General features: G+C 39.3%; 1 protein-coding gene across 4 annotated transcripts in view; it reads left to right on the top strand.

Annotated features, from left to right (window-relative positions):
- Positions 1 to 12423, top strand: part of MAPK10 (mitogen-activated protein kinase 10) — a gene marked incomplete at its 5' end in the record, with an annotated part of 83870 nt that overhangs the window by 40832 nt on the left and 30615 nt on the right. For 2 of the 4 annotated variants that reach the window (XM_080343794.1, XM_080343795.1), the window contains one exon: positions 2249 to 2320. The exons of 1 other annotated variant lie outside the window; for it this stretch is intronic. In XM_080343794.1, coding sequence (XP_080199920.1) covers positions 2249 to 2320 — 72 coding nt within the window. Of the gene's footprint in view, positions 1 to 2248; positions 2321 to 11324; positions 11397 to 12423 lie in introns of all 4 variants that reach the window. One more of the 4 variants, XM_080343796.1, reaches the window with a different exon arrangement.

Below are 12423 nucleotides of genomic sequence, written 5' to 3'. Positions count from 1 at the left end.
AACCTATAGTGGAGAAAAATCTGCTGTCAAAAGCTACCACTGGTCTATTTGACAAGCAGACTTTTCCATGACAAATACAACAAATGTCAAAACCAGGTATTTGTTAAAATCTCCAAATTAATTTAAATTGGAGAGGCTAGCTAATCTGTTGGAGAACTTTTGCTAACAGCCAAACGCATCCCATAAAGGGCAGTGAAACTGATTTCGAGAGCTGATTCTGTGACTTAAGCAAGAATAAAGGCATGTTCTTCCAAAATTGGGAAGTCCCTGCATTAATTACTTGTAATCCTTGTAAATTTACAGTACATGTTTTAATATGAAAGTCTAAAACGTGGAGAATCATTAAACAGAGTCTAAGTGTACAGAATTATTTCTGAAAAAGGAATAAACTTCCTCACAGTATTTTGACATTGGTGGTAAGTATCATTAGAAATTTGAACTAGGCTCAGCATGCTTTAGATAGCTCCTTAGTCAATATCTGGAGTTCCTTCTATTGTGAAGTGAATTATTTTGTGTTTATTTGTTTTTTCTCTCCAGATGTTTAGTAGATGATTACCATTGTTGTTATTGTCCCTGAAAGGACAGAGAAAGCACTCGCTTTTCACATTATTAAAATTGCACCAAGAAAAAGTTAGACACGCTTTTGTGATGAAGTACACAGCTGGGAAGGTACTAAGAATGTTTGCCACATCCAAAGGTCCTGATCAAATGCCCATTGAAGTTAACAGAGAGACCTCCTTTGACTTCCCTGGGCAATGAATCCGGTTCAAGATGAATGATCTTGTCTTGTACAAAGCGAAAATGAAATAAACAGATAAAATATTTGAAAATATTCCTTCCCAAGGAAGTCAACATAAAGGACTGTACTTTGCTTCCCTGCTCTGGCCTAATGCTGCCACATTACTGAAAGTCCCCAATTTTTATTTTTTTTTCCCCTATGTACACTGCCTGTATAAGGACTGGTCACTGCTTTCATTTTCTTTCTGCACTTGGATGGCTAAAGATGCATAATTATCACCAGTTTGCTGCATTTCTGTGGAAGGTCCTAAAACTGTCACTATGGAGAAAATTCTGCCACCGCCTCAGGCATGCTCTTGCTGTCTCATGCCCCTGGTACCTCTACCCTCCTTTTCCCAAATGAAACATTTCACCTTTATTATGTTTTACCAAGAAATTAGTTGTTTGTTTGGTTGGTTTGGTTTGGATGGCTTTTGAAGGACAAAAAGGGGGAAGAAAAAGAGGAGAAACTGATTGTGTAGGTGAAACATGTCCACAAAATGAAGATTCAAAGCTGAGAAACAGCGCAGTCTTTTAAAGCATTTGGAAGCCATTATTTCCCTTTAACGTTGGATACAGATCTTTCAGTTCTGTGCATACTGTGTCATTACCTATCTAGCCATTTTTCTTGTAAGACCTGAAGGGAAAAAAAAACCAAACCCCACCCAAGTCAAGCACATAATATAACTGTGCATATTGCATCTAAAAGCTGAAGGCGGCATCAGGAAGATAAGATTTAATTATCTTAGTCTTGTTGGTACTTGTTCTGCGAAGCATTTATTTGGTTTAGTGTTTGAGCACCTACACAGAAAAAGTAAAGTCCGCACAGGTCACACTCTCCAGTGCTTTCCAGTTGGTGTGTAGGTCCAGAGAGACACATATAGATAGGTATCTATAGATAGGACATAGGTACAGGTCCTGAAGCAGGAGTTTTAAATAACCCTTAAGGGAGGTATTAGTCCATACAGCCTTTACTCATGTGAGCAGTTCTATTTGGAACTTTTTGTGTATGGCTGCAAAGACTCAGACCTGCAGGACAGAGCCCAGAAACTGCCTGGCTGCAAGTAGGAGTTATTCCAGATGATCATTGCCTGGATTGTTTGGTTTTACTTTAATCTAAAAAATAAGCAAGTTGTTTTTTCACCATAAATGCAGTGTAAACCATGGGTCTGTGCAGCTGTTACTTGATGTTTACTTGCTAGCTGTGGGCCTTCTCCCAGAAATGTTGATTTTAAACTTTTTCCACTGTTGTTACTCACTATTGTTGAGTTGACTGACACAGCTTTTACTTATTTACTTATTTACTTATATATGTTAGCTTTTGTTGAAACATGAAAAAAAACCAAAAAACATAAAACAAACTGTACTGTTCTGATCAACTTACTCTTTTTCCCCTCCTTTAGGAGTGAAATGTCGTAGTTAACTTTGCTTTTTTTCCTCCTTCTTTACTTCCCTGTCTCTGCTATTCTAGTGGATATATGGTCTGTGGGATGCATTATGGGAGAAATGGTTCGCCACAAAATCCTCTTTCCAGGAAGGGACTGTATCCTTGTGCCATTTACTGCAGCTTCACCTATTATTTGTTCCTCTCCTCCACCCCATTCCTTTTACCGTATAATGACTATACTAGGACTGTAGAGATAGAAACAAAAAGTTGAATCACAGAGGTATGAGTAAGCAAAAATAGTGCACTACTGATATGAACAAAATTGAAAATGAAAAACAGATGCAAAGAATTATTTCAGTCAGACAAGTCACAAGATTTTAAAACCTGTAATCACTCCATTTTATGTAGTCTTTATGTCAGACTAATAAACGATATAGAAAACAGTGACTTCATAACATTTGTGGTGACATCATAATCTTTTGCTTGCTAATGCATCATGGATTTGGATTTGTCTCAATGCTGTATGGGCTCAGAGTTGAGCCAATACAGCTTCTTTTTTTTCTTTAAAACAAAATGAAGAATTTGACTCGTCTCATTTAAGGCAGCCATTTATTTGGTGTGGTTTCCAAATTGGCCTGAAATCAGATTCCCTTGATTTTAAAATGGACTTTCCTTTACTTGCATGAGGTCTGTGTCATTAATTAAACTGTATTTCCCTCCCACCTTGTTCTTCCCGTCTTGGGTGATATTATTTTTACCACTTCCAAGGTGGTGAAAGCAATATTAGAAAATGAAAACAAAAGAGGGGGTGTCTACTTTGTCTTCAGTCTATCACAGGCTAAACCAGAAGACCTGCCTACTCGTGATGGCTGAGAAGCAGGGTGTGTTTCACCCATCAGAATAAAATGCAGCAACATAACATTTCCCACCTTCAGAATCGAAAAGGCAGGTTGGCAGAAAGACAACTGCTGGCTTTTATAGACATGTAGTCATGGAAGTAACTTTCTCTTTTTTTTCCTTGCCCTCAAGGGACTCCTGTAGCATTCGTCAGAGTTAGGTCTTGCCTGTCCCATTTTTCACAGCTCTGTGGACTTTCCATGAAAACGGAGCTCTGCCCTGTAGCCAGGTAAAGATGCACTGTTATTTTACCAACAGGTAGATGGGGAAACCTCAGGTACCTCCTGTTTGCTGAGGAGGAAGCAGCAACATTGTGCTGCCTTCCAGTTTTACAGGAACAGAGACTGGAAACATATCAGATGCAAAACCCAACAATGAAATAAGAACAGTATTTTTTATTATTAGTGGAACAAGAACAGTGGTTTTTATTACCAACGGAATAAGAATTGCATGGTTTATTAGTAGTAGTAGATGGCTTTGAGATGTCAGTGCAGAGGTGCTGAGCTTTTCCAGTAACACATTGGGCAGGCTGCAGATCCACCTTCTGCTGTCACCTGTGTGTGCAGAGCTGCTCCCACCACTCATGAGACATGTAATTCAGTGATAACACCACCTCAGAAACGCCATCATAACTCTTCCTCCAAATACCCTGCTCTTTTTTTTATATATTTTTAATGTACAAAGGAAAACTAAACTGTGTTCAGCTGTAAACACTGAGCATAGTTCCATTTAATCTATTTGGAGAGAAGTCAAAGGTTTTAGTTGAATACAGAAAAAAAAAAGCTATTTCACTGTAAAGTCGTAGCACCATGAATAATGGGTTTGCTCTGCTTGTTTAACAACAAATGATATTTAAGAGTCATGCTCTTCTGCCCATTTCCAGGGGAAAAAAAAAAAAAAGGTATATAATTTGAACAACGTAACTTTAAAAAAAAAAATAATTCAAACTTCCTTCGTTCTTGTGTGGCTGTGACAAAGCTCTTTTACAACAGTGTCTTATTCAGGGATAGCGGAGCAGCAGAGTATTTTTAAAATACCTTTTAACATTTCTGTGTCAGTTGAAAAGAATAGCCGAAGTTTTGAACAGATGAAGAGAACATTGTGTAAATTGTGGTATAGTCCTACTTCTTAAATCACTGGAAATCCCATACCCTGAAATGCAGTGTGTGGGGGCTGAGTTACAACTGCTACCACATTTTAGTGGTGGGTTTATTCAGGTGATTTGGAAGTTATTTAAAAAACAAATCTGAACATTCATTTCCGAGTCAGTACTCTTTGTTAACCATTTTGACCCAGTGAATAAGAGTTTTTGGTGTTAGAAAGACTGGTTTGTGTATGGGTCCATATGATTTTCCCTGCCTTTGTGGTGGTTGATGGACAGATGTAGTTTGCCTCCTAGATCCAGGAAGGGCTGGTGAAGTATTTATGCAGCTGCGGGTGAACTTCACAGAATGACGTTACAATAAAGCTTCCCTTGGGATACTTAAGGCCCTCCAGCAGTGGGTTTTCTAGTTGAAAGAGGCAAGTCTGTTTAGAAACTAAAAATTTCCCTTCTTTTTAATTATTCAGAAGAATGTCTACTGTGTGCACTTGCTATCAACATAAGGAACTTACTCATTTCTATCCTGGAGTAGGAACATTCATGTATGGCACAGTATTTATCTAAGAAAAATTTCACAGCTGCTGCCAAGTTCTAAGGAAATAAAAACTTGAGAAAGTTAATCTTAGCTAAATCATTGTACTGAGTTGCTGCTGACTTTAAATGCAATTTCATTTTTAATGTCCTCATGGAAATTAAAACATGGAGACGATTAATTTCAGATCATTCCAGCTACCTAAATAAGGTTGTCTCTCTAAGTTACTGTAGGAAGACTCCAAAATCTGTGTAGACTACAGGCACTAGGACATGATAATTGTCCCAAATAGTATACATTTAAGTTATGCATTTTTCAAAAAAATGTGTTGTTTCTCAACTTTATTAAAATGCTCTCTGAACACATTTGGTTAACTGCTGATTTCATTAGCAAAAAGCCGAACAGTACCTGAGAATGAATATTGCTGCAGTGTTGCATCTGACTGACCTACGATGCAGCAGGGCTGGTCCTTCCAAGTGCTCTCATTTTTCCAGGACCCAGCTGGTTTTGAGAAAAACAAAACTACCCTCCACCCTCCTGGAGTGTACTGGATAGAAACTGCACCACAGATACCTTTGTTCCTTGTTGCTCACCTCAGGCAGACATTCCAGCAGAGCATCGGGGAGACTTCTTTGTCAGAAGTCAGATAGTCATGAGAAAAAAAAATCACTTTTCAATCAGGTTCCAGGTAGATTTACAGACCAATGTATTCCTGGCAAATTCTGGTAACTGTCTGTAGTCCATTTCTGAACTTCTCGCTCACCATTTCCTCGATGCTCACTCCACCCTTGTCTCGGTTAAATCAGGAAAAGCATGAACAGCAAAAACTGGCAAATTCTTGGATACCATTGGAAATATTTTGGAAAAACTCCAGGATTTTCCCCAAAGCTCTCTTCAGATTTAGCTAATAATGTCTTCAAAATCTCATAAGATTTCAATTTAAGGATTGGAAATGTATTTCCATGTGTGTTTGTTTTTCAAGAGAAGGGAAATCTTAAGGAAAAGCTTAAAATGGCCTGAAGGTTTCCAAGTGAGAAAGATTTATTAAGATCTGAGCTGCTCAGGTCACAGTGATATCCCACAGGCACATATGACTTTGTAGGGAAATAAAGCAATTTAAGAGCATTTCTTTTCGGTAGTGGGGAAGTATGTAAAGGATGGTAGTCTAGCAAATTCACATGTAAATCCTTCAAAAGATCGAAGGGGAGATAGTGAATTGGCCATAGAAATATATCGTGATAACAGCCAAGCATCTTAGGTTTGGCTAGGCATGTATTACAGTGGTGAATATGGAAAATTAAAGTATTCTATTGCAAATATTATAGCACAGCTAATGGCTTAGACTCTAAGGCCGTAAACACACAAAATGCCATTAAGATAGCAAGAGAGGGAAAAAAAAATTCTATGTGGCTATGAACATCCAAAATGGGTCATGAAGAGAAGTCAGTATTAACAGGTGAAGTTAATGTTCTCTGAACAGTTTAGACTTTGTTTGCTACCTGAATACCGTGGCCAGATATTAAAAAATTCCTTTGTCTGCCAGCTGTCTTTGAGAACGGTGGGATTAAGAGATGCTCTCTGACATAGGGAATATTGTATTTTACTCTCCCAGAAATTTATATGAAAAAACCCAACATGCTTGCCATAGGGGAGAAAACTTTGAATCAAGAAATTATTTTAGGAAGAGATGTTGCCTTCCACAACTCAGTAGCAGATTTTGTCTTTTCATTTGATCTGAATTTATTAGTGAGTATAATCCTAGTGTTTTGGGTGCATCTTGGGGGTTTTCTTAAACCTTGGTACAACGAAACATCTGCAGTCAGTTGTTTTTTGTCTCTCCAGGCTGGTTCAGCTGGTGGGCGTCAGCCTGCTGCTTGTCTGTCAGTGATGACTTCGGCTGAGTTTGAACTTTGTTCAGCTGCATGATTCCTCCCCAAGTATATGGTGTTTGGTGTTAGACTCAAGATTTTTCTGAGAATATAACAAGAGTTTTTGTTTTGTTTTGTTTTTTTCTTTTCCCACCCTCGTCCTTTCTCTCCCATTAATCAGCTTTTGCTTAGTGGCAAATGTACTAACTTGAGCTGAGTTTCACTGGTACAGTGGAACAGAGAATTTAGAGCTTGTAGACAAAACAGATATTACTGAAGCATCTTTTGTCAAGAGCGGATAGGTATTTGGTCAGGATCAAAGTAGAGGACTGGAACACACTCAAAATCACATATAATTTGTCAAGTTTGTTAAATGGTATGCTAATCTGTTTGTATTGTAGCAGGAGAGGTTACCTGTGGGATTCCTGCTAGAAAAGGTAAAATAAGTGTACTCGAATACTCTTTGAGACATGAGGTACTTCCAAGTCAAAATTGAAATTAAGCTAAAAAGAGGGTCTGAAGCTAGTGACTGCAAGATCTGCAAAACACATTTTAAATGTTACTGTCTGTTAGATGTAACGTAGTGTGTTTCACATTTCTTGGCCAGAGTCTCCTTAGGTCTCTCTTACTGCAATGATTTTTTTATATTCAAAAGAAAATGGGGGACAGGGAAGGGCATGAGTCGTGCCTTCACAAATTCCTGAACCTGCATCTCAAGATTCCCATGGCCTTGTCTTATACATGCCTCTCTTAAAATCCTGTGACATCCCTTCTAATCCTTCTGCAAGCCCTGCTGTTCTGAAAGGGACAGTGGAGCATGTGTTCCCAAGGAAAAACAATAGCTTTTCAGTGCTTGTTTAGCACTGTGACCAAGAGCCAAACTGAGGAAGAAAGCAGATCTGGATGAGATTCTTAGCTCCTAATGCATTTTTCCAGGTGGACCAGGGTCTGGCACCTGCCTGTCTACTGCAGATCAATTCTGTCTATGATCAATAAGGTGAGCATCTGCTAGTCGAAATCCCAGAGAGCAATGGCTCTTGAATAAGATTTTTGTCCTTCAGCCAGTTGCCCTGCTCATCTGTGTCATAAGAAGGTAAAATGTGTATCAGTTTGGAACTCACAGAAAGTTTTGGTGGTTTTAATTTTTTTAAAAATATAATAATAATAATCAGACATTCTGGAACCCTATTACTGTTACTGAGAAATATTAATTAATGTTTTAATAGCATCATGTGGAATGTGGTGTTACAAAATAGAAAGAAAAAAAAACTTTCTCAGGAAATCTTAAAGGATTGAGGTGACACTGTGCTGAGCACTTGATAAAACATATTGAAATCCATGCATGTAATAAATACAAGCATGAAGGGAAGGTTTTTGGTATCTCAGCAAGGTCCTGAGACTGGTGTGTCATAAAACTGTGAGCTTGCCGTGGTTTAGACAGAATTGAGGAAGGGAAGGGTTTGATGGATTTTGGGGTGTTAAAAATTTTTTGAAGTGTTTGAGCTGTCTTCACAGTTGCCATTAGGAGTGTTCCGCATCACGAACTTGCCTTGGCATTGGCAGCCTGAAACTTGTACCTGTGCTTTCTGGAGCTTGTGGAAAAAAAAACCAAAACAGCTTCATCTGTGTATTACCAAGAATTACCAAGTATTTTTATAAAGCATGTCCCTTTTTTATTGCACAGAAATAACAGGAAAAACCTGTACAAACAAGATACAGTGTCCAATACAGAGTGCTGTATTTTTCTTCCTGGAAATTCAAGTAAGGGCCCTAGAAATGGTTCTTCAGAGCAAACCTCAGTGCAGATCTGCAGGAGTACTCAGCAACAGAGCTGGAGGTAACAGGACAGGAGAAGCCACCCAGCAAGGTGTCTGTCTGCTTTAGAGGGATTTGGAGAGAAGGGTTGTGTTGTGACACACGTGCTCAGTCACCTTGAAGTTTTTCTGGAGTTCACACATCACTCATTGGGGAATAGCATTGTGTGCTAAATGTTTTGGCCTACAGTTAGACAAATAAAATCAGGTATCGTGATTTGATTCCTAAATATGTCTGTCATAGTCTTCTCAAGTCAGTTTTGAGGACATGATCATCTCTTTTCAGCTTGTAGAGGGGTGATTTCTGCAGCGCTAAAATAGGAGCTGTTGCAAGCGTGAACATGTGGCATTCTCACTGATGCTCTGGGTCTGCCCAGAGGTCTGCCAGAGAGAGGGTGAAGGAAGTGTGAACTAGCCTATGAGGTTGGGAAAGATGGCAAAGCTCATGAGTTTCAGTGAATGCAAACTGGACCTGACTGTGTGCAGGTCTGGAGAGCCACCTCAGGAGGTGTTTTAGCAAGGGCAGTTGCAGATTTTCTTTCTGTGCTCCCTGTTATCATGTTTTGTCAGGTCCCAGAGAACCTGCAGTTTGGCAGGAGGAGAATGCAGGGCCATTATGGAGGAATGAGGAAGGAAACATGAACATCTGCGTTTCAGAGAAGCTCTGTGCAGTAATCTCATTTGTAGAGATTTTGAACAAATCAAAACTTACTGACTCCAAATAATCAAGGGCACAGTAGTCTAATGGAGAGGGTGCTTCTCATCAAGTGCCACCCAAATCTCAGCAGTTTCACTTCAGAGAGTCATGAAAACTTGTGGGTTTCATTCATGAACACTCAGTTTCATGTGATCCTAAATCATCAAGGCAAACAGCTGCTAAACTGAGTCTTACATAGAGTCAATGCAGAGGTCTCTGTGGCTCTAAGTCAGCCTGCATTTGATTGAAGCTTAGGAGTGTTCCATGTGTTGGTGGAGCATTGCTGGTCTTTGTGAATATCTAGTATTTGGAAAAAAACTTGAGCCAAATGTGAATTTTTCAGTGCTTTGGAGTTGAGTGCAGGTGTTCTGAGATGGTTTTTTGTTTGCTATATCTGATGCTTGTAAGGCTGCAATTACTCAGACTACACCTGGATTTATGTTGGACTAAACAAAACTAAGGATTAAGGTTTAGGTCTCTGCACTGCAGTCCCCTGTGGAGCTTGGCACAAGCCTCAGTGCCTTAACTGGGGCTTCTGACAGCTGCTGTATATGTTTGAGACTCCTACGCTCCAACTAACTACTTTTCTTAAACACACAGTGGAACTCAGGGTTCTAATTTGATTTATTCCTAATTGTCCTGGGAGAAGAAAAAGAGGCAGCAGTCAAAAAGGCACAGTTTTTTTCTCTTTGGATATTGGTTATTTTTAGGTGTTCATGTTTGCTTCTTCCGATTTGTAAATTTTCAAAGAGCTTCCTTCTCAAAACCTCAGGAGTAGAGAACAATCATCCCTGCTTTACAGGGTTTGAAGTTTAGTAAGTCACTAGTTCAACTTCTGTGTGTGTGCTCTTGAGCACAGCACAGAGCTGTACTGTCAGAAGGCAGCCTCTGAAAATAAAAAGGGATTAACACATGAACAAACAACTGCTTGCTCTATCTTTTCCTGTTATCTTGCATGCCATTTAGCTTGTGATGAAAGCAGCAATAATTTGCATCTCTAGGTTTACTTATTGCTTCCAAACAAGTAGCCATTTATCTATTTGTTTATTGTTTTATTTATTGTGTAGTGATGAAACTTTTCATATGCTAAATAAGGCAACAGGGGACCTTAGACTCGGGCATGTAAAGATTTCCACGGATAGGATATTTGCCTTCAAAGTCAAATCCACTTCAAACTGTTGCTCAGTATGAAATTATGAGAGTAAATTTAACCAAGCAGCATGATGCTTTCATTTTTTTTCCCCCCCAGTTTCTGGCCCTGAGAGGCCAATCTGTCCCTTTTCTTGCTTCCGTGCCCTATGGCTTGTCATAGAGCAAGGACAGCAGAAGTAATGTGGTTTCATGGTATTTGTATGGGGGAAAACGCCACCTTAATCCTGTAGTGGATAGAAGGAACCTGACTTTCATCTTGTGTTCCAGTGTAAATTGTGGTTAACTTTGACCCAGCTGAATTGCTCTTTCCCTGTACAAGGTAAACAGTCCCCCTTTTTGCTCTGAATTTCAATGCAGAAGGTACAGCTTAGTGCTTTTGCGACTCAACTGTCCTATGGAGAAATCACCATTTGCTATCATGGTGAATGGAAATCTTATGAGATTCTTTAGACCCCTATTATGGATGGGGGGCTTCACCAAGGTTCGATGGAAATGAGCAGGGGGCTCTAAAGCAAGCATTATTGGGGTCAAATGAGCTCAACAAATGCTATTCAAAACCCTGAATAAGAGGTGGATATGGCTTCATAAGGACCCACGTTTCTTTTGTGGCTTCTGGCAGTTCAGCTTGTGAAAATATGCATGGATCTCTGGGAGCTGAAGGGATAAAGGAAAAGCAATTTGCATATCCTCATTGAATACAGAGACCAGTGTTCATTTACAGTACAAAGCAGTATAAATCTAGGTAAGGAATGCAAATGAAAACTTTAAAAAGATAAAATTAATTGGTAAATTTTAATTACAAAGTTGCATTATGACACAGTAGCCAACTGTGGGTTTCACGGTTTTCTCTGTTTAATAATGTCTTTCATCCACACTGGGGTAAAGAAAACTGTTGGAGTCGTTTTTGCTCAGACCTGCTATGTTGTTGTGAAACTTGTGCACTCAAGCAGAGAAGCACCAGCTGAGAGCAAAAGGCAGAGCTGTGCCTGTGGTGTGGGCTGCAGCCTCTGTGCTATGGCATGATCGGATAAGTCTTCTCATTTATTTGTTGTTCTGTTCCTGTTTTCTTGTTTACCTTCATTTCATTTTTGTTTTCAGTTGACATGTGGTCAGTAGGGTGCATCATGGGAGAAATGATTAAAGGTGCTGTGTTGTTTCCTGGCACTGATCGTATCCTTCCTAGCAGCCGCTTTGGCCTCAGTAGGTATTTCCAACCCTTTTCCCTCCAGCCCCTTCCCACCAGACTAGTGCTGACATACACTTGTACTGTACCTAAAGAGCTGGCTTAAATCCCACTGCAAAATCCTTGCAAGCCAAAATGTCAATAAACCATTAGTGCCCCTCAGTAAAAGCCTGCTGGCTTAAAAAAGGTGGAAACTGCAGCGACTGTAGTGTGAGGAGATGGAAAACAACGTCCTGCGTGGTTCATTGGAATTGTTTTCTGCAGCCAGTGACCACTTGGTTTAAGTTTCATTGTTATACGTGTCTCTTTATTAATTGGTGGGAGGATGAGGTCTTTCATAAACGATGGTGTTTTTAAGTTCAGGTTGTAGCATGGTGGGCAGAAGTCACTGTTTACCTTGGCATGTGAGAAGTTCTGTGTTTTAGGAAGAATGTACGATTATTTTTGGAAATGCTTATTTCTTCGCTTGTTTGCTCTGCAAATGGTATTGAAATAGGAAAGTAGGAAATGGCTTCAGTTCAGGGATGACTTCTGCTTCCCAAGAATAAAATTGTCATTTAGTTTTGCAACAGCTTGACTCAGAAGGCTGGGAATTTCCTTGGAAACTGTTGTTATGAACTTCAGTTTGTCATTTTTTTTTAAGTACATGTAGCTATTATGTGAAAGCACAATGTATTTTAGACATCAACAGGAAGTGATTTATAGGTAAATGCATTAAATCAGTGATGTGGTCCAAGCAGACATTTTCCTTAGAGACCAATTTGTACATTTTTTTTAGAGGCAATTTTGTATTCAGGACTGAGGCAACCATAATTTTTACTTTATTTGATGTTTTATTAAAGCTTTGATATATACTCTATTACTTATCAGATTGTGAAAGTAGTTCATTCTTGTGCACAACAGCAACTAAGCTCCATGAGTGCTTGGTCTAACTCCAGCGATGTCTGGTCCAGAGGATTACACAAATGAGTAATGGAGGTGACCTCTGTACAAGTTTTCCTTCTAATTTAAACC

Source organism: Nesoenas mayeri, assembly GCF_963082525.1.
Source record: "Nesoenas mayeri genome assembly, chromosome: 4".
Taxonomy (NCBI): Eukaryota; Metazoa; Chordata; class Aves; order Columbiformes; family Columbidae; genus Nesoenas; species Nesoenas mayeri.
Note: the sequence above shows the minus strand (reverse complement) of the source record. Positions and strands in the feature narration are given on the sequence as shown.